Below are 27,802 nucleotides of genomic sequence, written 5' to 3'. Positions count from 1 at the left end.
GTAGATCCCTAAACAACTCAGGAAAAAATGCAAACACATTTCTCATTATTATTAAAAACAAGTTCAAAAAATATTGCACCCATTTTGTCACAATAACTGACCATAATGGGGCAGCAGTATTAATGAGGTGGACTGCAGATATTACCAATGGGAAAATAGCCGGCAAATATAACCTTCAAGTAAGAGGCAATTCAAATCCGAATAAAGATGCTTCAAGAGTGAATCTCGGTCATGTTTTGGTAAAAGAATTCAAACCAACCACTAACACATTCGGGGGTACAAAAATCACTGCTGGCAGCATTTTACGGATCTCAGCTTCAATTGAACATTAAAAAAAAAAAAAAGGGGACCGCCCCGGTCGTAATCAAGTACAAGGTCACCTCCACAGCACAACTGCAATTTCAAAGCATCCGAGACGTCAACGTCCCAGTGCACCTGAAAGAAAGTTTTCACTTTGCAGGTGTAGGTGGCAATACATGTTGCGTGTGTGTGTGTGTGTGTGTGTATATGAGCCAACAAATCGCTTCCTCGCTAGAACCCCGTCATGGCTTTCTGCCCTTCTTGCGTAATGATTGTCCTTCCCCGGAAAAGGCGATGAATCTGTTCATAGCGTCATCCTGAGCGGTAAAACAAAAGGTTTCACTTGCAAATACCCTGAAATATGATTTACATTGTAACTGTAATGTGCTGAAAATTTTAACAAGACTTACATCCTCAGGTAATCTTCTTGGCAGTGGCCTTGAGTTTCGGATGAACGTGATCCTGCCAACCTTAAACTCGTAGTTGGGGATACCTCTGCATGACAAAACAATATGATTGGCTACTTTTTTTTTTTTTTTTATTGCTTAATCAGTTCATCATAGACTGACTCAATATGATGAAATAATGACCGCAATTACACACACACACACACACACACACACCCATCCATATACATATGTATAAAGTACCACCATTCACTTTGGGTCTATATTGAAAACAGTCTGTGTGAACCTGATAATGTCGCTGGGGCCCAGAGGAGCAGGGCTGGGCTCAATCCCTTTGGTTTTACCATCCAAGCGATTGCCAGAACCAGTGAAGGCCTGAGGAGAACACACACGCATTGTCATCAAGATGAAGACGTGAACACACAAGTCAACCCCAGTAAGAAATACTCACTCTGAATCGCGTGTCCATATCGGCGTAAGTGCTCGGATCTGCATCCTCCTCCTAAGGTCGAAAAAAAAAACAAAAAAACGGACATTTTGTGGCGAAGATTACATTTTTTTTTTTTTTAAATGTAGAAATAGGCAAGTTTAAATGCGGCGCATACGGTCGGTTCTTCATGCTGCTGAGACCGGCGTTCAGGCTCTTTGTAACCCAGCGGTGCATCAAAATCCACCTGGGAGTGGCAACACATAGACAAAGTTGCACTGAAACACACTTTCATCACACGCTGGATCGAAAAAAAAAAAACATACTTACATTCATGTCACACTCAATGATGGATACTGCTTTGTCTGGCTTGGTCTCCATTACTCGCAGCTCATAAATCTGAAAGAAATACAATTTTTCTTTGTGGGGAGCTAGAGCACCACACCCAAACAAAAGCTTCATTTATTGCACCCAAGATAAAAAAAAAAAACAAAATAATCATAATAGTAACAGGGGCTGACTGGTTAGCATGTGTGCCTCACAGTGCAGAGGTGCAGGGTTTTATTCCGGCTACGGCCTTACTGTTTGGACTTTGCATGTTCTTCCTGTGCCTGCGTGGGTTTTGTTCGGGTACTTCGGATTAGAATATGGATGGATGGATAACAACAGGTACTACCATGGAATTTGATACTACCATGTTGATGTTAAGTGTGCCTATAATAGCCTTGCCTGCCACATCTCAATGATGTCCTTGTCAACATAAGGCATGGATCTGTGTACCTTTTCATTATAGTTGATGGCTATGACATCTCCGGTGGTCAGGCACGCAAAGTTCCTCAAAGCATTCTCCAGGCTGAAAGAATGGTAAAATAATGCTTTTTACAGACACATTACATACAACCACGCAGAACAGAATCAGTTGGGTGTTGTGACGTCATAGTCCTTACACTGCTTTGGGGTTTGTAATGTCCAAAAAGTCAGGACTCTGTGGCTGGAACTTGGAGTAGGTGGCCACCAGGAGGTTAACGCTCTCAACCTGGACCAGACCACCTTCTTCCAGAAGCAGATTTTGCATCATCTGAGAAGGAAATGAAGAGAGTGGAAAGACCACTGTATATAAAAAAGGGTGCCAGGGATCTATTTACATGAATTAAAGACAATAGATGGGGTTCCTAACGAGGTCGCCTTATTTGCATCATTGTGTGTTTCATGACAATTCTCGCTGTGTCTCGTCTCGTCTCACCCAGTGCGGCAGATAGCAGATTCCCTCATCCGCTACGAATTCGAGAACGCCACAGTGTGTCATTCGGTCTGAGTTCTTGTTGGTCAGCTTGAACAGCATCGGATAGGTGATATTAAGTCTGCCTGTACAGGTGGATAACACAGAGACTGTTATGGGAGAAGCTTAAAAAAAAAAAGGACATTTCAAGTGGAAATGTTGGGTCAACACTTACTGAGCTGGTCAAGCGCTGAAGGTGGCATTATGACTGTGAAAAATACATCATTTGTGATTACTCGGATTAAATATTCTCATGGCGATAATGCAATATTTCAGAAAAAATTGAAAAATACTGGACACCAGGTACACAATGACAATCAAACAATATTTAAAAATATCACAACAAAAATATTAAAAACAAAAAAGCTTGTCGTCACCGTCACCTTTTCTTTGTTATTGTTAGTCTTATTTCTCCATTTGTTTAATATTGCACCAAATCTAAACTCAATCAAAATATGAAACAGTAAAACCATTGATCTGAAATGTTAACATGATTTTTAGTTATCATAAACCGCTTCAACCCTACATCAAACCAATGCATTTTTAAACAGTTTACATTCGCCCTCTCTCCATTTTCAGGGTGTCCTGAAGTTACAACGATCTGGGCAAAGATCATTTTAGACCTATGAATGGAGCGCTTGAAGCTTGTTTATCCCAATATACAATATTTGGTCATGTGGCACAAGAAGACAGCTCCGTTATCACCATGTTTACCGTTTTGACAGTTGATTGCTTTGATGGCCGAGAATGGATGGATCTTTTTCGAAGAAATTTACATAACACGGGGTAGGACTAGATACGTTTTTTACTTCTTCCTACTCCCTTGAACATAATAATTGTGTTGAATGATGACTGATTTCTCTTTCCTTTTTATTATTTTACTTACCTTACTTTCTGTCAATTTATTACTGTATGTTTTTATGTTCAATAAACAAACGAAAGTACTGTATTCAAAAACTCGTAAGACGGGTCAATTGTAAGTCAAGATACTACTGTTTTCGGGCAGTTTTCTGTGTACATCCCACACATACACTTTTTAACATCACTGTGCATCACATGGCATCATGCATGGTTGCAACTTACTTTTGCCTCCCTTCTCCACGTCGGAGCGGTCGTTGGGACCGGCCAGCATCGATACAGAATAGCATCGGTACTGAGTGGAAAAGCGGTTCTGGAAGCCACGGGACATCGGGTGATCTAAGACGTGGAAGGAAAACTGTAGGGGGGAAAAGCAAACTTGTTACGACCGACAACAGGTTGTCATGAGACAGAACTGAAAAAATGGTGGTTTGTTCGGGTTAAGTGACATGATGACGGTGCGTGTTTTGGCCGTGTTGTTCTTCGGAGCGGCAGCTAGCTTAACAGCGTCGAGTTGGAGTAGTTTTTGGACGGCTTCGTCAGCGGCGACACATAAAAGCCTTAGTTACCATATCGACGTGGTTGTCTTTGATCCCTCGAAGCCCAAAACAAGAATACGAGGTTGTGTTAGGCTATTTTGACATTTACATAGAAGCCGAGTGTTTCCTCTGTTGTCTTCCGCCCAAACCGGAAGTACATGTGACGTAAGGTGACGAACGGGTGTCAACCAATCGTCGGCTAGTAACATCACACTCACAATTTTATACCCAACAAACAAAAACCCAATTTTTCTTGCTGTGAAATAGTGAAATATTTAGTGTAAATAGTTGACCAATGCTGTAGTGTTCAAGCAGGGGTGGCAAAAGTACTTAGGTAAAAATACTTGTCTGAACAGACTCCGGTAAAAGTAGGACTGATTCGCGTTTTGTTTGATTTTTAAACAGAACGGTACATACATTAGATGAAAATATGACGTTGTCTTATTTTCATCTGCATTTAGACTATTTTACACCTAATTAAATATTAAAAAAAGAGACTCTGAAATGTACACAAAGTTCAAATGAATATTTATATGCAATACACCTTTTCCAAGCTGAATCTTTAAAAAAAAAAAAAAAAAATCCACCATCAATGTGACGTATAACTTGTATAACTTAATTGAAAAAGTCCTTCAAAGAGGAATGAAAAATAAACTGAGAAAGAGGTTGCAAAAGTGTACACATGTGCTTATAACTGTAAAAGTGACCGGGAATTAACCAATCGTGTTCAAATTCAGCACAATGAATGTGTCTCTGAATAACGTCAAAGTTAAGGTGTTCTACTCGTAAGTTATTCCTGGCAAAAATACCAAGGAACACCATTCTGGCAAGGACTGGCTGTTTAGGACAAGTGACAACAATCTCCCATCTTCATATGTCTGAGGCTTGGCTATGGGGTAGGCTGGCAAGACTTATTTTACAAAGAAAAACATCCAAGCCCAACTCTGGGGAAAACGTGTTATGATCCAATGAAACAAAAGTTGAAGTTTTTGGCCAAAATTACAAAAAGGTTTGTTTGTTGTAAACACAACACTGCTCAACAGTCACCAAAAGAACACCATACCGACAGTGAAGTGGCAGCATCGTGCACCGGGGCTTTTGTTCTTCATAAAACACAAAGTACTAATATTTTAATGAGTCTTATGAAGACCAAATCAGATGTACATGATTATAACGGGGGTACAATTAAAATTCAGCTGAACCGTAATTGAGGTATTGTCTTTCATAAAATACATGTACAGAGAGTTTGTAAAATGCAACAAAGTGAAAATGGTCATTCAATGACAACCGGACGATGAATGCAGGACTTCTTTCCATTCAGAAGTTGGCCTTTATACTGGTGGCCAAGTTTTGGCAACATCCTGATGCATGGCCTCAGGTAGCCACATGCAATATGCAGACAGCAAGACTGTGGGGAGAAAATAAGATGAGGCAAAAACGTGTTAAACAAATTCTGACACTCCATCTTGGCAGCTACAGTATATCAAGTCCGTACATTTATTGTCAGTCTTCCACAGGGCGAGGAGAGCGTCTCTGCAGTCGACTCTCTGCGACACCAGAGCTCCCAGCACAGCTTCTGTCCTGGGCTGCAGCCTACAGCACAAAGAGAGAAGTCAGACAAATTTTTTTTTGTATTGTTGCAGACAAGAAAGCTACGCGTGTATGTGAGCATTGACTTACTTAGCCCATGATTTCATCATGATGGAGGGGTTTGACAGCAGATGGCTCCTGTGGGCCTTCAGTTTCGGACACACCTGCACAGCACACATGAAAACTCAAGACCACCACCAAGGCTTTACACATGACATCTGTAAAGTCAAACCATGCCATGATATTTAGCAATTGAGATTTTTAATGAAACATTTAAAAAACACATGCACACAATTTTCAGGAACATGGCTTAAGTTTCACTCAAATGGCACTTTTTAGAGTAACGACTTTTTATTACTTGCATGTTAACATCCAACTACAAAATACAGTCTAAAGTCTATGTCAGGCATAGTGTATCCAACATATTGACTAGAACTGTTGTAGTATTGTAAAACTTAGCCATAAAAATCCTCAGTGCGGGAGAAGCCGCAAAGAGAGAGGTTTATAATAGTCATCAAACTATATGAACGTAACTGATGTTTTTGAGCAGATAGAACAGTGAAAATCGAGCCTGTCGGTAGTACCTGCCCATCTAGAATAAACTGAGCAAACAGTTTGTATCTCTCCAGACCATCGGGATACTCCATCTCCACCGCGGGAAGCTGCCACGCCACTCGGACTGCGAAAACACCAAGTGTGCCATTCGTGTCAAGAGTGGACAAAAGACAGACTGAAAGGCGACGTTCTCGCTCCCGCTTACAGAAGGTGCTTGAGCGATGACACCTGATTCCGCCTGTGGAGGTACAAAACCACGGCGCCGGTGACTCCAGAGGAGGGTCAAGATGGCAGTACTGAGGCAGGAGCTGAGGGACCCACTCGGCTTCGACGGCAGACACACCTGACGGGAACACAACCATCAAATCACCAATGAGGCAGAAACTTGCAAAAACAGGCTTTGAAGGGGAAATTTGGCTTTTAAGTCTTTACGTTCAGTACACTTGCACAATCTAATAATGCCTACCCAACTCTTTTTTCTGAGTAGAAGTAAAAAAAAAAAGCTGAAATCATGTGGTTGCATAAGTGCGCACACCCTCTTTTACCTGGGGATGTGGCTGAATTAACTAATCACATTCAAACTCACGTTTGCCACCGTTTAAAGTACCAGTGAATAGCCCCAAATAAAATTCCACTGCTGATCTAATTGGCTTTTCCTGTTTGTGCTAACACCGACTGCTATTTGGAACTCTTCATAATTCCCTCCACCTTGTCTAAAGACCCCATTTTCAAATGAAGAAAAAAAAAAAGCATGTCGCTGCCAGCACCATGCTTCACTGTTGGGATGGGCTTCTTCTGATGATGATGCATTTTGGAATTATGACCCAAAAGTTACACCTTGCTTTCATCAAATTATAACGCATTTTTGCTATGGTCCAATCACATCGCAGGACTTACAAAAACATGCAATATGGGTTGAGTCAAGTACTCCCTGTATACGACACACAAAAAGTAGGCGCGCTCCCTGACCTTTCATGTACATCTTGGTGGTCTCCATTATTTCCTGGTAGACGACAAACTCGGGCAGCGTTTTGAACAGCGGTGAGGACGGGTGAATGAACACCGGGTCATCCATGAGTGGTGTCTGTGTACAGAAAAAAAAAGGGTAGAAATTATGGTAGCACAAGTGTTGGCAGTTAGGGTTATCTAAAACACACCTTGTAAGCGTCCTTCCATTTCGGGTCTAACAATTCCTCCGCCTGGATTCTCCTCGCCAGATGGTCACCGAGGCCTGCTAGAGTGATCTGTCGCAAGCAGACCACCTGGTGCGCCGTAGGGGGAGACATTTTGGGGTTGACGAACACTCCCATATCGGGGCAAACGCTGTTCACTGGGAAAAAATAGAAAAGGATATCATGTGTTTCTGCCACTGAGCAGAAACCACATTATGAACACTGACACTGACCACTGGTGGATTTCAAGAAATGAGAACCATCATGCAAAAGTGACTTTATTTCAGCACTTGAATTCAACAAGTAAATCCCATAAATGATATAGATGGACTACAATCAGACTGAAATATTTCATTCGTTAATTTTCATGATTATAGTATACAGCTAAATGAAAAATCCAAATTCACCATCTTCACCATACTTGTTTTTCTACTTTCTCATAATTTTTACTGCTATAAATTGCGAATTTCTCCATTGTGAGACGAATAATAATTTTTCTTCTTCTTCTCAAGATATTAGACTATGACAAACGCAATCAAATGAGTTTCAATACCTGCATTAGTGAGTTGACTCCTGAGTCGGCGGACCTCCACCATAGCTTTGTACCTCAGGCCGTTCTCCTCGCAAAATTTAGGAGTGCAGCCGGCGAACTCACACGCACCGACAGCACCTGATGTCAAACGCACACGTGTGGTCTGAGTTTCGTGCAGGTTTTTGCCGCACATGCCATGTGAGAGGAAACAAATTTACCCAGCATGACCATGATATCCCCGAGCAAGAGTGACGGCCCTTGACCCGCCCACAACCTCCTCATTTGGACCATCCGAGCACGACGATGCGATAGCTTGGAGCTCTCGTCTTCGCTACCTGCAGGTCTGAACATCCAAAATCAAAAAGGGTGAAAAAATATATTGCAGAGGTTCTCAAACATACAATCTTGTCTTCCCATTAAGGAGTCCCTGGCTCTCCGCACCCAAGAACTTAAGAGAACCCCTGAGTTACTGAATCAATTCGTTTGTGCTCCTTACCTGTTGAGGTCTTCAAAAAGCTCCCGGACTGTCATGGCGGCAACCACGGCGATGACGTAGGGTAAGCACTCCTGCTGCCGGCCCAGCGCCAGCATTTTGGCGTAGCGCGGTGCTACGGGGAAGGAGGCCATAGCTCTGCCCAACGGGGTTATGGGGCAGCTCAACCTTGCTCGCTCCATCTCTTTCACGCTGGAAGAAGACACCAACATTTCATAAAGGACACATCTGATGGCAGAATATAAGAAAACAAGCATGACGTGGAACAAATATTCACATACCGGTAACTTCAGTACATTCTTGGCTCGTAACACTCAATAGAGGAGTGATTCGAAAACAAGGTGTACTGTGATAATTGGTCAATAATGCTGGAGAACAATTTGGAAAAAAAAAATGAATCTGTTGCGTTATATTTTCATGATGATGAAAGTAAAATTCGTATGCTGATTTAAAAATTGCAGTCAATTTTTTTTCTTTCTCGCACGTCAAGTATTTTTCTCTATAGCCTATCCTCCAGATAAGCAACATTCTACTGATTAGCTGTTGTAGGACTGTGGGAAGAAGAGTTGATTCCGATTGGACTCATCAACAGCTGCGTGGCGACTTGTTTGTGCAGTCACAATTGAGACAGTGCGGTGAGAGGTGTGTGCAGCTCCCAATTGGTCAGTACCAATATCTGTAAAGAGAAAGCTAGCATGGGAAGAATCAAGAGGATTAGAGGAACGCTGCGAATGTTTTGGCTGTTCGGTGTATGGCCCTCTCCATTGTAATAGGCAATGAAGTGCTGATTATCACCAGGAATATGTTTCAGATCCACCCCCAATTTGTGAAAAACTGGAATGTGAGCTTTTCTGACTTTCAACATGACTGTGGTTCTCCTTTCCGACATGTGAGAGCATTAGAGTAAGTCAATTCTGAATGGTGTAAAAACCCAGAACAAATATTTTGTTCTTGAAAAATCTGCAATATTGAATGGGCACGAATGATGAACCATGATTTAGCGGGAGAACGCTCTTTTGATAAATGGAATAGAATCAGAGCTAGGACAATTACCTTCCAAGGCGAGGTGGCTCTTTCAGAGCTCCTAAGGAGACCAACAACTGTTCTGCTGCTACAAGAGCCTCAGTAGAAGGAGGAGTAGGGAAGGGGAAATTGACCACCTGCGTGCCATACATATCGTATGTGACTATTTTCTTTTTTTTTTCTGCAAATAGACTTTAGGTGACGACCTGAGACAGACCTTCTCGATGTTGAGGTCCTTCATCTGCAGGACCAGGTCGTCCACCGGTCTGCGAGTGATCTCTGCTTCTGAGAACGGACTGAAGTCACCAAAGACTGCCGATGAGTACAACCTGCAGGAGGAAGATCGCGTAAATCAACGTTTCCTAACCTTTATTGATAACCCAAAGCACATAAAGTGTTCGCCTGACCTACAAGTTTAAATTAATTCCATGACCAGTTACATAACTCAAAACATTTGTGTCTCAAATCAGTATTGCCCATTGAAATGAATATAAATGCCATTAATCCGTGCTAGGGCCACATTGACCTGTAACAATGTCCTGGCTCCGTTCGTCCCGCTCTGCCCGCCCTCTGATTGGCTGCTGCCTGCGAGGTCCATGTGACCTTGAAGGATGACACGCCCGTCACGCGGTCATAGAAGCGCTTCTTCACACGGCCGCAGTCGACCACGTATTTGATGCCAGGGATGGTCAGCGAGGTTTCGGCCACATTGGTGGCCACCACACACAGACGAGTACCAGGGGGAGGGGGCCTGAACACCTGCGTGCACACACACACACACACACACACACACACACACACACACGCACACGCACACGCACACGCACACGCACACAGAAGCACTTTAGACAAGTTAAATAAAAAAACCACCGCAAGGAAATAAACCCTTCTCATGATACATGTTTTCGGTGTTAATTCATGGCACAGTTGATTGTAGGTGATTTGATTGAGGTTATGCTACAAGAGAAAAGATACAGTAGAGTTAACTTAGTTGTGTTCACCTTGGCCTGTTGCTCAGGAGCCAGCAGAGAGTAAAGCGGGAGGACATACATGGGGATGGACGGGTCACCCTTCACATCTATGGGGAGAAAACACATCCTAGTTCATCTTTTGATGTAGTACAGTATTTCACGGACCTAAAAAGCGGTGAAATGAGCGGCGAGGTTTGCCTGTGTCGTCAGGGTCGTCTCCAATGTCCAAGTCCGAGCCTTCGTCCTCTGCTATCCCAGCCTCTCTGTCCTCGTCCCCTTCGTCCACAGGTTGGGCAGAGTAATTGTCCAGATCGATACGAGGCAGTGACTGCAAGTGGAGACAACGCAGTGCTTAATCATGTAATCAGTTATCAATATACTCAAATGACAGACAACGCAAAAGTGCAACCTACAACGCTCTTCTTCTGTTTGGCCCTTTTGAACCTCTTTACTGCTTCTGAGTTGTCGTCCTCCTCACCATCAGCTAAACAGAAAGATGCTTTAAAAATTAAGCCAAAACTTAGATTCCATCTGAGTTGTTTTAGCGCGAGCGACACTCACCGGCGATTGTGTCGCCCTTCCTGAAGGGGAACGCTTTTCGCAGTCGTCTACATAGGCTGTGAACCTCCGCCTGGCCGGTGAGAAACACCAGAATGCCCCCTGAAGCAAGGAGACAGGAAACGGGAGTCGACAACTAAAATCGCCAAAACTACCCTAGTTGGCAGGTGTGACTTCAAAAGTTGTACAAATGTCATTTAACCCTCCTGTTATGTTCGTTTCTTTGGAACAACAAAAACATTCGTTTTAAAACATACATTTTTGGGGGGAAGGAGAGGCTGGGGGGGTGTTATTACTGAAAAATACCAGAAATACAATCATTGCGTTTTAAGATTTGATTTTTTTTTTCTTCTATAGATTGGATCAATTTGCAACTTAACAGTGGTGTTGGGGAAAAAAAAGACAACTGAATGCTATAACAGAGTGGAACCCTGCTATTCATGGTGCAAATGGACCGAGCACAACCAGGAATAATTGACGCTCCCCTATTAATATACAGTATATAGAAAATGGTGAATAGCGAAGCTTTTTTTCAAATAATAGAAGATAGATTTTTGAAAAATAAGTCGATGAAAAGCTGGATCACATATGAGCGAGGGTCCACCGTATTACTTTTCCTACTTACGATGCCTTCAATTCGGAAAAAAAACAAAACAAAACATGAAAATCTTCTAATGCGCACCTGAAGGCAGCATGCGGTGGATCTTGCAGGTCTTATGAAACGCCTCCCCCGTGTAATCATCCAGCGGGGTACGTTTGTTGAAATGTATGGTGACAGGAAACTGGCGAGCGTCCACTTTGACGATGGGCGGAGGCGTCTTGAACAGCTTCTGGTTGTCGGTGAAGTCCTCCACGCGCAGAGTAGCGGACATGACCAACAGCTTCATAGGCAAACCTTTCTGAAGATGCATAAAACTGCTGCTTAGCTAACATGAACACACTACTTATAATTTAAAAACACATACACACAGTGTATGTCACCTTGTTTCTGAGGGGAACTATGCGAGAAAGCAGTCCTATGAGAATGTCCGTGTACACGCTTCGCTCGTGGGCCTCGTCGATGATGATCGCACTGTAACGTTGCAGCAGGAAGTCCTGACATGACATGGATTCAGCAAAAAAAGCAAACAAAAAAAAAAACTATTATATAGTCTTATATACCTTATGGTGATGCTGACTCAGTTATCGGATGCTATTAATTAAACCAAAGATAATGAGCAGAGTACAATTTTTTTTTAAAATCTGATCTGTTTGCTCACAAAGCTTGTACCTTCTGGATCTCTTTCAGCAGAACACCGTCCGTCATGAACTTGATCTTGGTCTCATCCGTCACATTGCCCTCGTATCGAATCTGATAGGACACCACGCTGAACAGACAAAATACAGACATCGCTCAGTCGAGGGCGGCGTCGTTTCGAAGCAGCCACAGGCCGAATCTGTGAGCGTGAGTCACCGTGTGGAGAGGTTCATCTCTTTGGCGACTCTGTGTGACATGCTGACAGCTGCAACTCTTCTCGGCTCGGTGATGCCAATGATGCCAGTGCCACTGGAGGAAGATGACACATGTTCACCGCCTCCAATTTTGAAATGTTTGAATCGGGATCGCAATCATTTCAAAAGGGTGCATTTCAGCCCCGAGGACCAACTCACCTGGCGTAGCCGGCTTCATAGAGAAACTGAGGCACTTGTGTTGTTTTCCCACTTCCTGTCTCTCCACAGATGATGACGCAGTGGTTTTCCCTCACGGCCTCCATGATGATCTGCTCCTCTGCCAACACTGGTAGCTTCAAACGAGCAGCCTGCGGCCACGGGTGTTGAGATAATCATATATGAATAATATACTAATAAAATCTACAACTGTCATATATGTGGTTGTTTGTCAATTTGTTAGTTAGTAGGCTACTTCCTGGTTCATGGAAGATGAGGCAGGTTATACGTTGGATAACGACGTTTACATTACTTTGTGTCAGCGATCTGAGACGTGCTGTGGTTTAATTTTTTCAGCCCCACTTTCACCATAAAAGGGCACAGGTGTGGAGTTTTGGGGGTCAGATACGACATTGGAAGCAGGAGAAAAAAATGTCTCCGACGGCCAGTGTTTAAGGGGCCTTTGTCAAAATTACTGTGGTGAACATTTAAACAAAGCCAAATTGTGGCGCCAATTTTTTTGCCCTTGAACAAAGCTAAATTATCATTTTTATTTATTAGTAATATTACATCATTAGCATAAATCATTGACAAACCTGCATTTTTGGTGATCTGTCAACCGGGATGAAGACCGCCGGCTGTGACGACGTCGTCGTCACCTCATTGGAAATTGACTCCTCAGTCTCTTTTTTCTGGGTCTGCTGCTGTTCCTGATTCACCTCCTCTTTTACCTCCTCACAGGCAGGACTTGTTTCTTTACACTCACTTGTCGCCGCGGTTTTGTTCACTTCACTGTTTTCTTCCTCCTCATCATGATCGTCATCATCACTAGTTGATATGTCACTCATATCATTTCCTCCCTGCTCATTCTCCTCTTCTTCTTCTTTCCATTTTCTCTTCCTATTGGCCCCACTGACGCTGCTGATTTTTGGTCCAGGAGCTCCATCTACAACTTCATCAGGTGACCTAAAAAATCCAGAGGACTAAGTCATCTCACACTTTAAAAAAAAAGAGCCACTTGTTACTTGGGTTGTTGCAATCCGGTCATGTGATCGGAAATCAGGGCCATCACGTAGCAGAAAATTGGTATCGGCTGAAAGAGACCTGAAGAGCTGGCTTCATTCGGCAGTCTGTGGTCTGTCGTGGATAACGCCTTTGTTCTCAAAGTTTGTGTTCGAGTTAGCCACAAGCTTTTGTACGGAGAGAAAATGGAGAAACATTTTGCTTATGCACTGCCTTCAAGTCTACAAAGCCTGGTATAACCAACAGCTTGCTGAGATGCATCATCAAAAGTTGAAAGGGCCACAAGTGAGGAAATGTGACACATTCAAATGACTTATCTTGAAATAGACACCTAACAAGAGTGAAAAACAAATTTCAATTCTATCCAGTATTGTTATTTATAGATCGGCAAAGTCAAGCAGTCATTCAACAACTATGCAGCTGTAATGATTCTATAAATTTAAGACACACACTTCTAAAAAAGTATGGTTTACTATTGAAGAAATGAAATGCGCTTAATGCATTCCTGGGAAGTTGCGTTGTTTTCGATATCGGCTGTCTCGAGATTCAACCTGGATTTAAAAAAAATACTAAAATACGATTCGTGCATCCCGACGACAAATATTTCCCCCCTCCTACTTTCTTTGTCTCAACATACTGTTTCGTGTGGTAAAGCTTTTCCCCTGTGCCCAGTTTGGATGTGGTGTAGAGGAGCTTCAGTTCAGACTCTGGAACCTGCACCTCAGCCAGTCGTGTCAGGATGTCAGCTCTCTGCGCACAACACAATAATGTCCACGTGAAACAAAAGGGCGAAAAGTCCGAGATGTTGAGATTTGGGGTGGAAGTGTCGACTTGTCACCTGAGCTTTCTTCTGCTTTCTCTCCAGCACTTTTTGCAGGTCCTTCCTCTGCTTCTTGGTGAGCGGTTTCTTTTTGGAAACGGGAGTCACTGAGGACTTTTTCTTTTTTGATTTGCTGGCCGGGAGGACCAAGGCGTTGCTCTCATCGACACCCTTAAGTCTGGTCACATCTACGGGAGGAATTGCTATTAAAAATAAGTCCAAGAAGAGCGCATTGGTCATGTAGTTTTCAGTCACCTAGTTCTACTACAATATCAGCCTTTTCTCCGTTTACTGGTTGTTGAGGTTCGCTCTGTTGCCTTCCTCTCCAGTTGTGCTTCTTTCTCAATTTGCCCATCTCTACCTCAGGAAGGGGAAACGAATAGATGCAGGCATTTATAATCCCGACACTGTTGGGCTTTACGTACGTTACGTAAAATAAATGTTAATCATACAACCCGCAAACCAAAAATAGTGTAAAATCCACAAACCGTTTATTTCCACTTCGCAAATAATATCATGGACACGGCCACACTTTTTATGGCAGCTTCGCTTCAACCTCACGTGTAAACAGAAGTCAAGTCCTATAATAAAACGTTTTCGTGATGAAAACAGTCACAATACGAAGGTTCCGCATCCAAGCAAAATCAAACCAAAGAGTAACAGGCATGAGAAACTGAAAAAAAAATACACATCGTTTATTTTTTCAATGGAAATAATTTTATTGAATTATTCACACATCAGTGTAACGTTTTAGAAACCTCACGTGTATCCATGGGTAAGTCCACCCGTCAAATGCGTCCGTACTAAAAACATATACCCGCCCAGATAGCCTTCCTCAAATAAAAACAAGAGAATACGATGCGGGGAAACAAACTCATCGAGATTTGGAAGAATTAGTACCCAGTCCTCTTCTTTTCCGAAAATCAGCCGAAATTAAATCTCTTCTTTTTTCGGATTAAAAAAATAAAACGTAAGGACATTTGGAGGACGCGTAATTTTAATCGCTTCATTTGCATGTTACAGTGACTGTAATTTTTACCTTATATAAGACGCTTGGGGAAATCCAACTGTTCCCAACCACAAAACAGTTGAGGAAAATATGAGGTTCCGTTAATATATCTTTATTACCAGTGCAACGAAATGTGTCACAATTCCCATATTGGACACATTTAGTGACCCACTTAAAACACATTAAAATACAATACAGGACAATGTGTTCTACATAAGTACTTTAGTATTGGTCAATTTTATCCAAATGTAATAAAAGACTCACAATAGTTTTCGTATAATCTACATTCCCAGACCATGCATGTTCAGTCCAATGAAGACTTTAAAATGGCCACAAGTATGAATGTGAGCTTGCGAAGTTTTCCAGGTTACTCAAGACCATAATAGGGTCTACAATCAACAAAATCTATTATGCTTTTACAGACATTTTTAAAACTCCTTCTGCATCTTCAAGACTTTATTTTTGTATTCTTCTTTACCATTTTTGTGTGGAACATAGAGCAGTTTCAACTGCTCCTGTCAGTTAGAGGCAAATACACAGTTTCCCTCTCTCCTGCTGTGAGGCTTTCCTCCTTGGTTCTCCTGGCCTCCCTGGAGAGCTTCTCAAACCTCCTCAGGAAGACGATGACGGCGACCAGCAGTGCAGCCTGCACCAGCACAAACACAAACAGGAGCGCCTGCGAAGTCAAGGCCAGGTTACAGTACCAGTAATGGCAGGAGTCCAGCACCTCCTCCTCAGTCAGATACTCCACCAATCTCCCTCTGAGGTGGGCAGGGGAGCTACAATTAACGTGCAGTTGAGAAGAGAAACTTCCGCCGGGACGACGTCTCAGCCAGGCTCGCAGGTATAGGACGCCGCAGTCACACGCCCACGGGTTTCTGTACAGGGATACCTGGCGAAGGGATGAGAGATTGTCCAGAAGCCCGTTCGGGAGAGTGGTCAGCCGGTTGTTGTGAAGGCGTAGCTCGGTGGTGCCCTCGGGGAAGATGCTGGGCAGGTTGGAGGAGTTGAGAAACCTGCTGCTGCAGTCCACCTGGCTCCCATGACAGGTGCAGGGATGCGGGCATGCCAAAGAACTTTGACCTCCAAAGATGAGAAGACACAGAAGTTGGAGTTCCTTCATCCTCGGGAATGACTGAAGAGAGAAACGAGCTTAATGGTGATGATTCTCAGTCATCCAGGTCATGACTCTCAAAATCAGAGGTGAGCCTTTGGCCTGATATGATGCAGGTGCCAAAGGCCTAACTAAATTTATGACAAATATGACATGACAATATTATTTTGTACTTACCATGAGTGTTGTATGTTGTCCCTGTCGAGGCGTGTTGCTCTCGCCAGCTTCACTGTGAGTGTGATGCCGCCGGCTGGCCCTCACTGATAAGCATTTCTAACAGGATGTGTGCTGTGCACTATCTCGCTTTATTTTCACGCTAGTTTATCTCCTAATAGGCCGCTAGTCATTATTTTTATGAGTCGAAAAAAAATATTGAATCGAACATATTTTGACATGCTCCATTTTTGCGAAATGTTACATTCCTTTCTCAAGCTTGAAAATGAAAACATCGAGGATTAATGGGGGCAAATCTGCCCCCAAGTGAGGAGATGCAAACAAAAATGCCTATTTTCAAAAAGTCACATTTTAAGTCATATTTTATTCAATTCAAATTTGGTAACAGAACAAAGTAATGACACTCAATACATGAGCTGTATCAAAATATTTTTGCCAAATGAGGGAATTGCCATATTAGCTCTCAGCACAGTTTAGTAGTAGTTGTACACCAACTGCAAAGTACCCCCACAAAAATAAATCTTGTTGAATGAGTAGTGTTCTAATCGTGTTAATGGAAACCGGACATCGATATCTTTGTAAAGGCGTAATGTCTGATACGTCTCTTTCATTCGATAGCATTAGATTGTGCAAGTATTGTGACCGGTCTGTGTTTTAGTAGTACGTAACTAATGTTTTAAAACTTGTACGATTGGAACAAAAACTGTCGAATTGACAACAGAGTGATGTGTGTCAAGTAAAAATAAAGGAAAACAAATCAGAGTAAATGATATTACCATTGCATATAATTCTAGTAGTACGTAACTAATGTTTTAAAACTTGTACGACTGGAACAAAAACTGTCAAATTGACAATAGAGTGATGTGTGTCAAGTAAAAATAAAAGAAAACAAATCATAGTTTTCAGAGTAAATTATATTACCATTGCATATAATTAAAGTAATAATATTTTTAAACCCGTCTCTCTTTCTTCTCACGTCATCATCTTTTATTCCTTCAATTAAAAAAATTAAAACTGAAAAAACAAGAACAAAAATTCAATGTCGTGTATGTCTTTCGAAGTAATAATATTTTTAAACCCGTCTCTCTTTCTTCCCACATCATCATCTTTTATTCCTTCAATTAAAAAGATAAAAACTGAAAAAAAGAACAAAAATTCAATGTCGTGTATGTCTTTTGAACAACTAAAAAGTCAACTCTAACCCCCCCCAAAAAAATGAAACGCTCACATTTCTCAAGACTTACAGACCTTATTATGTATGCCTACGTCATGATGTCAGGATGAAGGAAGACTGGCTGCTGGAGATAAATGGTGACAAAAGGAATAACCCCACAAGCTCTGTGACAGCTGGAAAAGATGGACAACTTCTTCACGGCAAACATTTACAGAATGACGACGTTTATTATTCGTCAAGTTGGACAGAAGGAAGATGCACGTTTCCTCTGTTGGCGCACGTTCACACATTGTTCTTCTTCACTTTCACAATTCACACTTTCCAAAACAAAAATATCAACTCTCCAGTATTTGCTCCTCAACATAAGCAAAAAACAAAAAACAAAAAGTCAGAAGATTTTGAGGCGAGCGCAAAATGTCAGCTGTGAAGCAGCGGAGAATGTCAAGCAGGCAAGTAGCGGCAGCATGCTTACGCAACAACCCTGTCAGCATAATAATAATTACTATTATTATTGGTGTTCACAGTTAACATTTGATCCCGGGCAATAAGTGCGGTTTGAAACCAGCCAAACGACAACAACAAAAAAAGCTGCTTCCACATCCTGCATTGCAATAAATAATGCATTCCTTATGTTTATCAGATCAATTTAAATCAATAGAAAGCAATTGTGCAAAAAGACGAATAGGGAGATTTGGACCACCAGAAGAGGATCAATAACACAAACACACTCCGTCACGCACGGAATTAAAAAAAAAAAAAAAAATACCATTAAAATCTGGATTGCTGCACAGTCACACCCATAAAAAGTATCCCCGTATGTTTAGCGCTGTATTTATAAATTAGGTGATTAGTGATTAAAATGAGGCTTTTCTATTGTTCAACCGCAGTTGGGGGAAGCCTGAGGGGTGGGGGTCATAGTTTAAGGTGGGGGGTGGGGGAGAGGCCTTGGATAAAACAAGCATCCAGGCAGACGAGTCATACAAAAGCACCATAACTGAACCTAAATGTACAGCCAATGAACAACAAAATAAAAATCCATGTTGCGTCGCGTTGCTAGTCTTTGTCGTGCATCTGCTGCTGCATTTTGGTCAGCATCTCCTGCATCCTCTTCAGCTGATCGCACACAGAAGAAGAACGTTTCGGTACATTGAAGGCCATAAATGTGCAATTTGTTCTCTTGAATTCTGGTTTGGTATTTATGCAACGGCAGAGCGAGGCAAATTCATCTCATTTGTGCCGCCCGCATTTTTGACAATAAAGGTGATTCGGATCATCATCGGCGCAATAAAAGGCAAGCAGAAAACAATAAAGCTTGTCATTATTCGAATGGCATTTTTATCTTGTCGTCTTACCTCCTCATCTTTCATTTTAATCAGCTTTTCTGTGTCCACATCGGGAGTGGACAGCGGCAGGATGGGGATGGGACTCTCCATACGGTTGTCCTGTGCCAGTTTACTGGGGGGGGGCGGAAAAAAAAAAAAAAAAAAAGAACAAAGGGGGATCAGAGTCGAAATCCCCAAGCATCAGCAGTTAGGTGATTGCGAGGTTTGTGTACAAAACACACGTACCCGTATAAGGGGGTCAACGGGAACAAAATACAGGATTACGTCGCAAACACGAACGAGACGCGCTCTAATACACACTCATGAATTTGTGTGGGGCAAAAAAGGTTGGGGACCCCTGCTCTAATACACACTCATGAATTTGAAAGCGTGAATTCTGTCCCTCGGTGTCATCAAACACAGCGCACCTCGTCATCTCCTGTATGCACTGCGCTCTGTAGTTCTCATAGTGGACGTCGCAGGTGACGTCTTTGAGGTCGTGCATGTGCGAGCGGATCAGCATGTTCCTCAGCTTCACAAAGTCGCAGTGGGATTGGTTTTCCACTGCAGAGCGTAAATGCAATTTCCACGTGAGTCGTTTTGCTTTTTCGGAAGCGGCGAAAAGGAAATCAATGATGACATCACCTTCAACTATTCCCCAGGGGTAGAGTCGCCCTCGCACTCGCTGTCCTCGAGCTTCCACCACCGTGTTACTGCCAATCACCGCGAATGGGGTGCACTCCTGCATACACATACATATACAATTATGGATTTGAATGGAAATAATGGAAAGTCAAATCCTTTGCTTTCTATCTGTCGAACCATTTTAGTGGTTCATCTTTGCCTTTTTTGGGTACCAGTTTTAATCATTTACATATTTTTGCAATTTCATGAATTAGTCTTACTTTCTGAAAGGGGCGTCTTGCTGCTCTCAATGGCACACATGATTGACACAATTTTCATTTTGAGAAGTACAGATATCCTGACGATCAGGGAAAATAATTACATTTTATTTTAAGAGGTGGAAGCGCCCTGCATGTGTTAACTGTAGAAATATCTTGTATTGAGAATATTCAGCCACAACCAATGTTATAAAACCTGTATATTGCGCAGACAAACTGAAATGTAAAGGGTTACAAATATTAACTGCATCATAACTAAAGCCATCGATGCCCACCTTCAACTCTTTATCCAGTTGCTTGAACTCCTCATCCTCATCTGAATCGCACTCAGGGAACTGATAGACTTTGATGCCAAACTTGTCGATTTCTTCTCGTATCTGCACACACACATATACACGCACACACTGCAATCAGAACGAGTGTCAACCACAGTGTGAACATGTAAGCGGTTGGACTCACTCGATCCTTCAGCTTCTTGATCTCGGTGGGAGTGAGGCAGTCAGCTTTGGCGATGAGCGGGATGATGTTCACCTTTTCGTGGAGAGCTTTCATAAATTCCACATCCACTGGTCGCAACCTGAGCCAAGAGATGCAGAGTTAGCGTAGGGTTCTGTATGCGAGTTTTAGTTGAAATGACATTGGCCAACACTACAGATTCTGGAAGCATTGGGCGGATTATTCACATAGTAGGGGCAGAGCGGCTGAAATCTATAAAATCGAAATAATCTAATAAACAGAAAGCAACACAGCCAAGAGAAACGATGGAATGTACAGGATAGACTGTTGGGAATAACTGAATAAAATTTAATGGAAATGTGTGTGTGCGCGTGTGTAGATCATTACCCGTGACCAAATGGAGGAATGAAGTAAATGCAGCAGTGGACCCTGTTGTCCTGGATGTTCTTCCTATTGAGGCCGCTCTCGTCTCGGAAGTACTGCTCGAACTGCTGGTCGATGTAGTCTGTGATGGGCTTCCAGCTACACACGCACACACGATTCAGCACACACACATTTGCAGTTTCTTGAGCCACAAAGTGAGGCAATCCCAGTCCACCATTCATTGTTGTTAACGGCATCTCCGAAGCCAGGCGTGTCAACGATGGTGAGCTTGAGCTTGACTCCTTTCTCCTCGATGTCCACCGTGTGTTTGATGATCTCCACCGTCTGGTTGATGCGCTCTGGCCACCATGATGACATGAAGATAAAAGTGAGTGATCTCATGAGGCAGGGAGGGTGTAAATGGACACAACAATAGGTACACTTGCATACTGTAAAACAAGAGCTGTATCTAAACTCCTGCCTTCATAAAGATAAAAGTACTCTGTTTTGATCCTGATATTGGAGATTATTTTATCATTCTAACCTCATCGGCAGTTAACTCAATTCCACTCAGGCTACCATTTGGCAGAAAAATTATTCCCGATTAAAGGTTATTGTCAAACTAAACAAAAAAGAGAAGTACATCCACTAGCTTAATGCTATCACATAATGTGGCGGCGTTCTAACTCTTTACGCAACGGGCTCAAATAGGGAATCAACACATTTCGACAATACAACAATTGTCTCTCACGGGCAAATATTTTTTAAGCCTTGTGAAAAAAACGACTACAGCCATTGTGAAACAATTCCTCATTTGTGTCGGAATGACGTTATACTGCCCCCCGGTGGCCAAATCCCGCACACCAAAAGGGGCCACAATGAATTCGTTATGATTCACAAACGGTTTAATTCTTTCCATTCTATTTAACAATGTCATGAATGTGTATTTTTATCAAGTAAAATATGAAAGCGTTATTTTCTTTAGTGGGATAAGTGGTCCAGGAAACGGATGGCTGGATTAAATTAACCATTACCATTTTAGGGGGGGGCTGGAACTGATTAATGGCACTTCCATTCATTTCAATTGCGAACAATGATTTAAGATATTGGTGCTTGAGTTACAAGTGTGGTCACAAGACGAATGAAACTCTCAAGGCACCACTGTACTCTAATGGCCTAAAATTTAAATGAGAGTCTCTTCAGTGAGTGGTGTTTTAAGGAAATAGTGATCAATCAAACTGTTGTTTGCATTATGAATGGCTTAAGATACAAGATTACTGAACGTCTGTGTGCCACTACAAAAGTCATTATTTGAGCTCCAAGTCAAGAAAGCAGATAAGAGGAAGCCTTTAGCCGTGTGACATGTTAAAAATACAAGAGAAAGTGTGTTATATAAATAGCAGACCTTGGAGCACATCCATCAAGCAGCCAGCCAGCAATGAAAACGTAGCTAATCATGATGAGACTCACCTTCAGCATTCAGCAGCTTCCTGTCCTTGTAGAGGTCGGTGAGGAACAAGCTGTTGACCAGAGTGGACTTGCCCATTCCAGATTCACCTAATCAGGAAAAAGATTTTTAAAAAAGCCCATTTTAAGTAAGTGGGGTGGGCCACCCTAGGGGGGCCACTTTGCAGTTCCAGGGCTGTGACCCAAGGGAACATGCTTTTTGCTTGCCATACAAGAATAAAGTGGAATTACATATCCACTCCAGTAGGTGGCAGTGGCGCTCTCATTGTCAGAATACTGTCCTGATTGTTGAGGACCGGTAGGAAAGCCACAACAGACCTGCCACCATAAGAGTGAAATCGAAGCCTTTCTTCACCGACTTCCTGTGGACTTGGTTGGGCAGAGTGGCGAAGCCCACATACTGCTTCTCCTACGAAACACAAAACATATGCATGTTTCACTTGGTATGGGGAAGCACAGGTATTTTTTACCTCCAGCAAAAGAAAGAAAACCAGGATTGCCGGAATATTGTAAAACCAATTACAGATTGTTGAGCATGTGGACTGACAGTCCAGTATACCAAGTCATCTTCCTGGTAGCAAAACCGCTCTTTACGACTAATGAGATCATCTTCTGAGCGCTAGTTAGCTAATGTCTGCCATAAAGTCGACAGGAACTTGGTTCTTAGCTTAGGGCTTTGCTCTGGGGAGTTTGCATATCATCACTGTCCTGTGAAAAACACGGATGTCCATTTTTGTCATTAAAAAAAAAAAAAAAATACAAGAATAAAGTGGAATTACATATCCACTCCAGTAGGTGGCAGTGGCGCTCTCATTGTCAGAATACTGTCCTGATTGTTGAGGACCGGTAGGAAAGCCACAACAGACCTGCCACCATAAGAGTGAAATCGAAGCCTTTCTTCACCGACTTCCTGTGGACTTGGTTGGGCAGAGTGGCGAAGCCCACATACTGCTTCTCCTACGAAACACAAAACATATGCATGTTTCACTTGGTATGGGGAAGGACAGGTATTTTTTTTACCTCCAGCAAAAGAATGACAACCAGGATTGCAGGAATATGGTAAGACCAATTACAGATTGTTGAGCATGTGGACTGACAGTCCAGTATACCAAGTCATCTTCCTGGTAGCAAAACCGCTCTTTACGACTAATGAGATAATCTTCTGAGCCCTAGTTAGCTAATGTCCGCCAGAAAGTCGACAGGAACTTGGTTCTTAGCTTAGGGCTTTGCTCTGGGGAGTTTGCATATCATCACTGTCCTGTGAAAAACACGGATGTCCATTTTTGTCATTAAAAAAAAAAAAAAAAAAAAGTGAATGGGTTATCCACATTTCGGACATTGGCTGCCGATCGGTCCAGGGTGAAGGCAACCTCTCGCCCCAAATCAGTTGGGATAGGCTCCAGCTTACCTGTGATGACGGCAAGCTCTCTAGAATGGGATGGATAGTTGTAGTCCCACGACAACCTCTCTAGAAAGGGGTTGATACTTGTAGTCCCACAATCACCCATGGTGTGAAGAAGGAAAAATGACGCAGTCCGCCCATTTGGTCATGACTGTCTTACATCATCTTCCTTGAACCAGGAACAAACCCAATTCGTCTCCCTGATTTTGTCACTTTGTTGGATTCATTAATTTTTTTCTTCCTGTCTCTGCCAAGAATCAAAGATGCGCACAATACAGTTCTCTGACATTGTTCTCCAACGAAGGAGCCTGCTCACTCACAAACAGACGAAAAAAAAAACTGCCCACGACACTGCACTAGCTTTTTTTTTGCACTGTATTTAACAGTTCAACCTCAGCAATGGCCCATATGCTCTAAAATAGAAAGCTGACATTATCACTATATGTGGTTCTCTGAGAACACAAATTGGCACTGCTCTGTGAGAAAATACTGTACATCAAATGTGGTGGCAAGTGGAGAAACTTAGACGAACATCACAACGGTCAGCACTTTTTCCCCCCAACCATCCATTTTCTGTGGCGCTGGTTCTCATGAGGGAAAAAAGGAAGAAACCCTGCACAGAAGCAAGACCGAAGTAAAGAGGTATTTGGGTTTTCACTCCTGCTGTCCGTGGTAGAACATCGCCACATCAGTTTTTGTGTGTCGACATAAATACACACTCAGACGGACGTTGGCTGCATGACAGTTGAGGACATTCACATGCACACAGACGCCACATTGACCAGAACTAAAAAAAAAAAAAAACAAGCAACCGTGCAAACACACAGCTGGTCTTTTTATATACAATGTCAACATGTCAACGCATAAAGACCACCGGTGAGGGGCCGGACGTTGCATGGAGGACACAAGTTGGTCAAAAAAGTCGATGAATAAACGAACACAGCATGAATCGTATGAGATTTTGAAAGCCAATTAAATCCTCTTGTGGGCAGTTTCCTGTTTGGAATTTACATTTAGGGGCGAGTGGGGAAATTCGCAGCAGGGGGTGATGTGGTGAAAAAAACACACACACATCACAGCCTGACAGGCCTAAAGCTCAGACTCATCTTGGGAAAAACCTCGATTGATTCACCCACAAAGCATTGGTGGTATAATGGTTTACATAGCTGCCTTCCAAGCAGTTGATCTGGGTTCGACTCCCAGCCAATGCAAGCTCTGCCTTGCCCCCCCCCCCCCATCTATCATACCTGACTGCTTCTATCATGTATGATTTGTGCAATGTTTTGCCCCTAGTGAGCTGTGTTATGCCCAAACATATTGGCCAAATGAAGGAGTGGCGACTTGCTGGTGCCGTTCTGAAAAATTGCAGAAATATAAGAATTTATTTTGACATTTTGCCTGCTAACAATCTGCTTGCGTCACACTTGAGTGGCAGGCAGTAACCCCGCAGATGCAATAGATGGAAATGTGGCACAAACAAACAAATAAATAAATAAATAAATAAATAAATAAATAAATGCAGCTTTTTTTTCCCAATTAAAGTGGCTGCAAACTGGTTACCCTCCATTTATTGGATAGATTCTACAGGTTGTTTTTTTTACAGTGCAGTGCTCAGACTATGTGGAGGTCTGCACTCTGCTGAGTGACATTTCACATTTCAGTTAGTTTCATGATGACTACAGAGCTGAGTTGACAAAAAAAATATATATATCGCGCCTATGTAAACTTTGATGGTCGGGAACTAATGTTTTGTCTCTCTCTTATCTTCAAGTCACAAAGGTTGCATGTTGCTATTATCTTTTTTCCATCTTGTCAAAAAGATAATCCTTGAATCCAAATGTACGACACTTGCTCAACGAGGCAACCTTAGCCCGTCCGTGTCTGTGATGTTGCCAGATTAACGGCAAACACGACATTTAAAAAAAAAAATTACATTTTCCTTCAAAAACAAAAAGTACTCCATATTAACAAATGAAGATTTTTGGATGTACCCAGAATGACTTGTCAAGTCATTGAGTTCAAGTCGAGTCTTTCAAGTTATTGCCAAGCAGTTCACGAATCATAAAATCAGCCACTTGAGTTGGCTTGAGTTCAAGTCATGTAATTGGAGCGCCCCTCCCCACCACCACCAGTTCAGATTGCTAACGCTGCAAAATAAAAACATACAACATTGTATAGTAACCAAAATAAAAAAGGTCCTAACAAAATAAATAAAATTAAGTAATATTAATAACAAAGAAAATGGTGCCTGTATATGATCGAGATAACGGGAGTGCCCCTCAGAATTAATACTGTACTATTCCTAAATGTAACCTAAGCAGATGCTGCCCCACCATTTTCTTTCCACATAAAACACCAGAGACGCTTCCGAATCCCAACTTTATACCTTCTGTTTGGCCGTTCTCACACGTGGGCACAGGAGTCTTTCCACTAGTTTCTCCTGCAGCATGATGGCATGTTTCACTTGGTATGGGGAAGGACAGGTATTTTTTTTACCTCCAGCAAAAGAATGACAACCAGGATTGCAGGAATATGGTAAGACCAATTACAGATTGTTGAGCATGTGGACTGACAGTCCAGTATACCAAGTCATCTTCCTGGTAGCAAAACCGCTCTTTACGACTAATGAGATAATCTTCTGAGCCCTAGTTAGCTAATGTCCGCCAGATTTTTTTTAACACCCCATTTCTCCGTCTGCCCCTGTTCAGACAGGTACACAGGAATTCACACTGCGCGGAGGAAAAACAGAAAGCTAGGCGAAGCGCAGTCAGAGGTGCCAATTTGTGGGAGGAAACCGAGAAAAGGCCTCAAAGAAGTTCATTCATTTGTCGTGCGCTCCCTCCCCTTCAGAAAGAGTCTCAACTTTGCTGAGCTTAGCCCGAAAGAGAGAGAGAGAGAGAGAGAGAGAGAGAGAGAGAGAGAGAGAGAGAGAGAGAGAGAGAGAGAAAACCTGTCTGATCAGGAAGAGGCACTTGAAGAAACAACACGTGAAATCCACTACCATCTCCTTAGGCTGCAAGTATGGACCCGCTGTCATAACAATGATCAACCTGTGCGGAAAGTCAACCTGTTCGTCAACATGCTCAGCGATGTCACAATTTCATTTCATAGAGAGAACCTTGTTGAACTGTAATAGCACCTAATCAAGCCGGTCCCCATTGAGCAACAGCGACATTATCATCCTAACGAAACACATTCAATTTGATACACAAATTTTAAACAAAGAATAAAAATGCATGTCTGAAGTGCCAAAAGTACTCAGTCTCTGTAGTTACGGTAAGTAGAAGTATATACAGAGACTTTGGACTTCTTGAGCTTTGCTGAAACTATGGCAGAAAATTGACCTCTAGAAAATAAAACAAAACGTCATCCCTGGTTTGCCAAAAGCTGGTCATAAGACTCACAAACAGAAGCAGAGAACCTAAGCCAGCTGAGCGGATTCAGAAACAAATTTTCTTCCTGCTTGTCAGGTAGCCTTATCAACTCTTCTTGATATTTAATTGATTGTACATTTCCCCCCCAAAATATGATTTCAAACCGATAACATTTAATGTTATCGTAACACTTTATTATTACAAATAAGTCACGCTAACAGTGTAGCTTACGTCGGCTTGTTTCCAATTCTCATGCTAGCTTAGTATTGCTAGCACACGATCTTACACATTAGTGTGGGTTTTCATCAAAAACCCGAGCTGGGGAGGTGTCGATTTTTCAGGTATTTGTACTTACATAAATACAGTAACAAATTATTTGTAATTTGTTATTTCCCACCACTGACTGTAGACAACCACTGTGCATTTTTATAAGTTGCTTTACTACAACAGAAACTCTTTTCAGCCTATGGATTTAGGTGGAATGTGCGGCAACAAAGGTTACAGCCAATTTACGTTCGCTAGCGTGCTGCAGCCTATCCCGGCTGTCCTTAAGCAGTAGGCGCGGAACACCCTGAACTGGATGCCAGCTAATCACAGGCCAGATATAGACAACCAACCATTCGCGCTCACAATCACACCGAGGGATACATTTTGGGGGGATGTGGCGGTAAACCGGAGAAAACCGACACAGGCACGGGGAGAATGTGAAACTCGACACAGGAAGGCCGGGCCTGGAATCGAGCCAATGACTTCTGCGGTGTAAGGTGGACGTACAAAGTAGTCGACCACCATGCCGCCCGCATGGTATTTTTTCCTTAATATCAAGGGAAGATATCAAATTATGTTCACAA

At 42.5% G+C, this 27,802-nt stretch overlaps 4 protein-coding genes and 1 non-coding gene across 9 annotated transcripts in view; 1 reads left to right on the top strand and 4 right to left on the bottom strand.

The window, feature by feature from the left end:
- Positions 1 to 330: 330 nt before the first annotated feature.
- ufd1l (ubiquitin recognition factor in ER associated degradation 1) lies at positions 331 to 3,984 on the bottom strand. The gene is made up of 12 exons (XM_019888698.1): positions 3,841 to 3,984; positions 3,497 to 3,629; positions 2,589 to 2,621; positions 2,378 to 2,499; positions 2,082 to 2,212; positions 1,915 to 1,987; positions 1,465 to 1,533; positions 1,313 to 1,381; positions 1,159 to 1,209; positions 994 to 1,082; positions 711 to 795; positions 331 to 617 (listed from the first exon to the last, which is right to left on the bottom strand). The coding sequence occupies exons 1-12, from the start codon at positions 3,841 to 3,843 to the stop codon at positions 543 to 545; spliced, it is 933 nt and encodes a 310-aa protein (XP_019744257.1). The 5' UTR covers positions 3,844 to 3,984; the 3' UTR covers positions 331 to 542.
- A 342-nt stretch (positions 3,985 to 4,326) lies between these two features.
- dhx37 (DEAH (Asp-Glu-Ala-His) box polypeptide 37) lies at positions 4,327 to 14,796 on the bottom strand. Of its 2 annotated transcripts, none has more exons than XM_019889002.1 (27): positions 14,683 to 14,796; positions 14,450 to 14,551; positions 14,213 to 14,382; positions 14,012 to 14,124; positions 12,948 to 13,317; positions 12,355 to 12,503; positions 12,158 to 12,250; positions 11,975 to 12,071; positions 11,686 to 11,799; positions 11,387 to 11,603; positions 10,708 to 10,806; positions 10,560 to 10,630; positions 10,345 to 10,474; positions 10,177 to 10,253; positions 9,702 to 9,934; positions 9,393 to 9,504; positions 9,206 to 9,312; positions 8,156 to 8,344; positions 7,878 to 8,002; positions 7,681 to 7,797; positions 7,113 to 7,285; positions 6,925 to 7,039; positions 6,161 to 6,298; positions 5,985 to 6,079; positions 5,491 to 5,564; positions 5,306 to 5,403; positions 4,327 to 5,218 (listed from the first exon to the last, which is right to left on the bottom strand). In XM_019889002.1, the coding sequence occupies exons 2-27, from the start codon at positions 14,547 to 14,549 to the stop codon at positions 5,142 to 5,144; spliced, it is 3,453 nt and encodes a 1,150-aa protein (XP_019744561.1). In that variant the 5' UTR covers positions 14,550 to 14,551; positions 14,683 to 14,796; the 3' UTR covers positions 4,327 to 5,141. The 2 variants fall into 2 exon arrangements, with proteins under 2 accessions (XP_019744561.1, XP_019744564.1); XM_019889005.1 differs by having other exon boundaries at positions 14,450 to 14,555; positions 14,683 to 14,791.
- Positions 14,797 to 15,158: 362 nt separating this feature from the next.
- Positions 15,159 to 17,232, bottom strand: gp1bb (glycoprotein Ib platelet subunit beta). Its single transcript, XM_019887282.1, has 2 exons — positions 16,495 to 17,232; positions 15,159 to 16,338 (listed from the first exon to the last, which is right to left on the bottom strand). Exons 1-2 carry the CDS (start codon positions 16,495 to 16,497, stop codon positions 15,709 to 15,711), a joined length of 633 nt encoding a protein of 210 aa, XP_019742841.1. The 5' UTR covers positions 16,498 to 17,232; the 3' UTR covers positions 15,159 to 15,708.
- A 636-nt stretch (positions 17,233 to 17,868) lies between these two features.
- septin5a (septin 5a) overlaps positions 17,869 to 27,802 on the bottom strand; it is a 27,792-nt gene continuing 17,858 nt past the window's right edge. For 2 of the 4 annotated variants that reach the window (XM_019887255.1, XM_019887246.1), the window contains 10 exons: positions 23,042 to 23,132; positions 22,179 to 22,265; positions 20,944 to 21,067; positions 20,733 to 20,867; positions 20,349 to 20,466; positions 20,165 to 20,266; positions 19,633 to 19,729; positions 19,416 to 19,551; positions 19,018 to 19,120; positions 17,869 to 18,778 (listed from right to left, as the gene is read on the bottom strand). In XM_019887255.1, the coding sequence (XP_019742814.1) occupies positions 18,719 to 18,778; positions 19,018 to 19,120; positions 19,416 to 19,551; positions 19,633 to 19,729; positions 20,165 to 20,266; positions 20,349 to 20,466; positions 20,733 to 20,867; positions 20,944 to 21,067; positions 22,179 to 22,265; positions 23,042 to 23,132 (1,053 nt within the window). In that variant the 3' untranslated portion in view covers positions 17,869 to 18,718. Of the gene's footprint in view, positions 18,779 to 19,017; positions 19,121 to 19,415; positions 19,552 to 19,632; positions 19,730 to 20,164; positions 20,267 to 20,348; positions 20,467 to 20,732; positions 20,868 to 20,943; positions 21,068 to 22,178; positions 22,266 to 22,493; positions 22,614 to 23,041; positions 23,133 to 25,963; positions 26,035 to 27,802 lie in introns of those variants that run through there. The other 2 variants (XM_019887269.1, XM_019887263.1) reach the window with 2 other exon arrangements.
- On the top strand, positions 24,717 to 24,788 carry trnag-ucc (transfer RNA glycine (anticodon UCC)). Its single transcript has one exon. It is a non-coding gene; the product is annotated as a tRNA-Gly (tRNA).

Source organism: Hippocampus comes, unplaced genomic scaffold (assembly GCF_001891065.2).
Source record: "Hippocampus comes isolate QL1 unplaced genomic scaffold, H_comes_QL1_v1.1 scaffold155, whole genome shotgun sequence".
Lineage (NCBI taxonomy): Eukaryota > Metazoa > Chordata > Actinopteri > Syngnathiformes > Syngnathidae > Hippocampus > Hippocampus comes.
The sequence above is the reverse complement of the archived record's forward strand: the minus strand, read 5'-3'. Positions and strand labels throughout refer to the sequence as shown.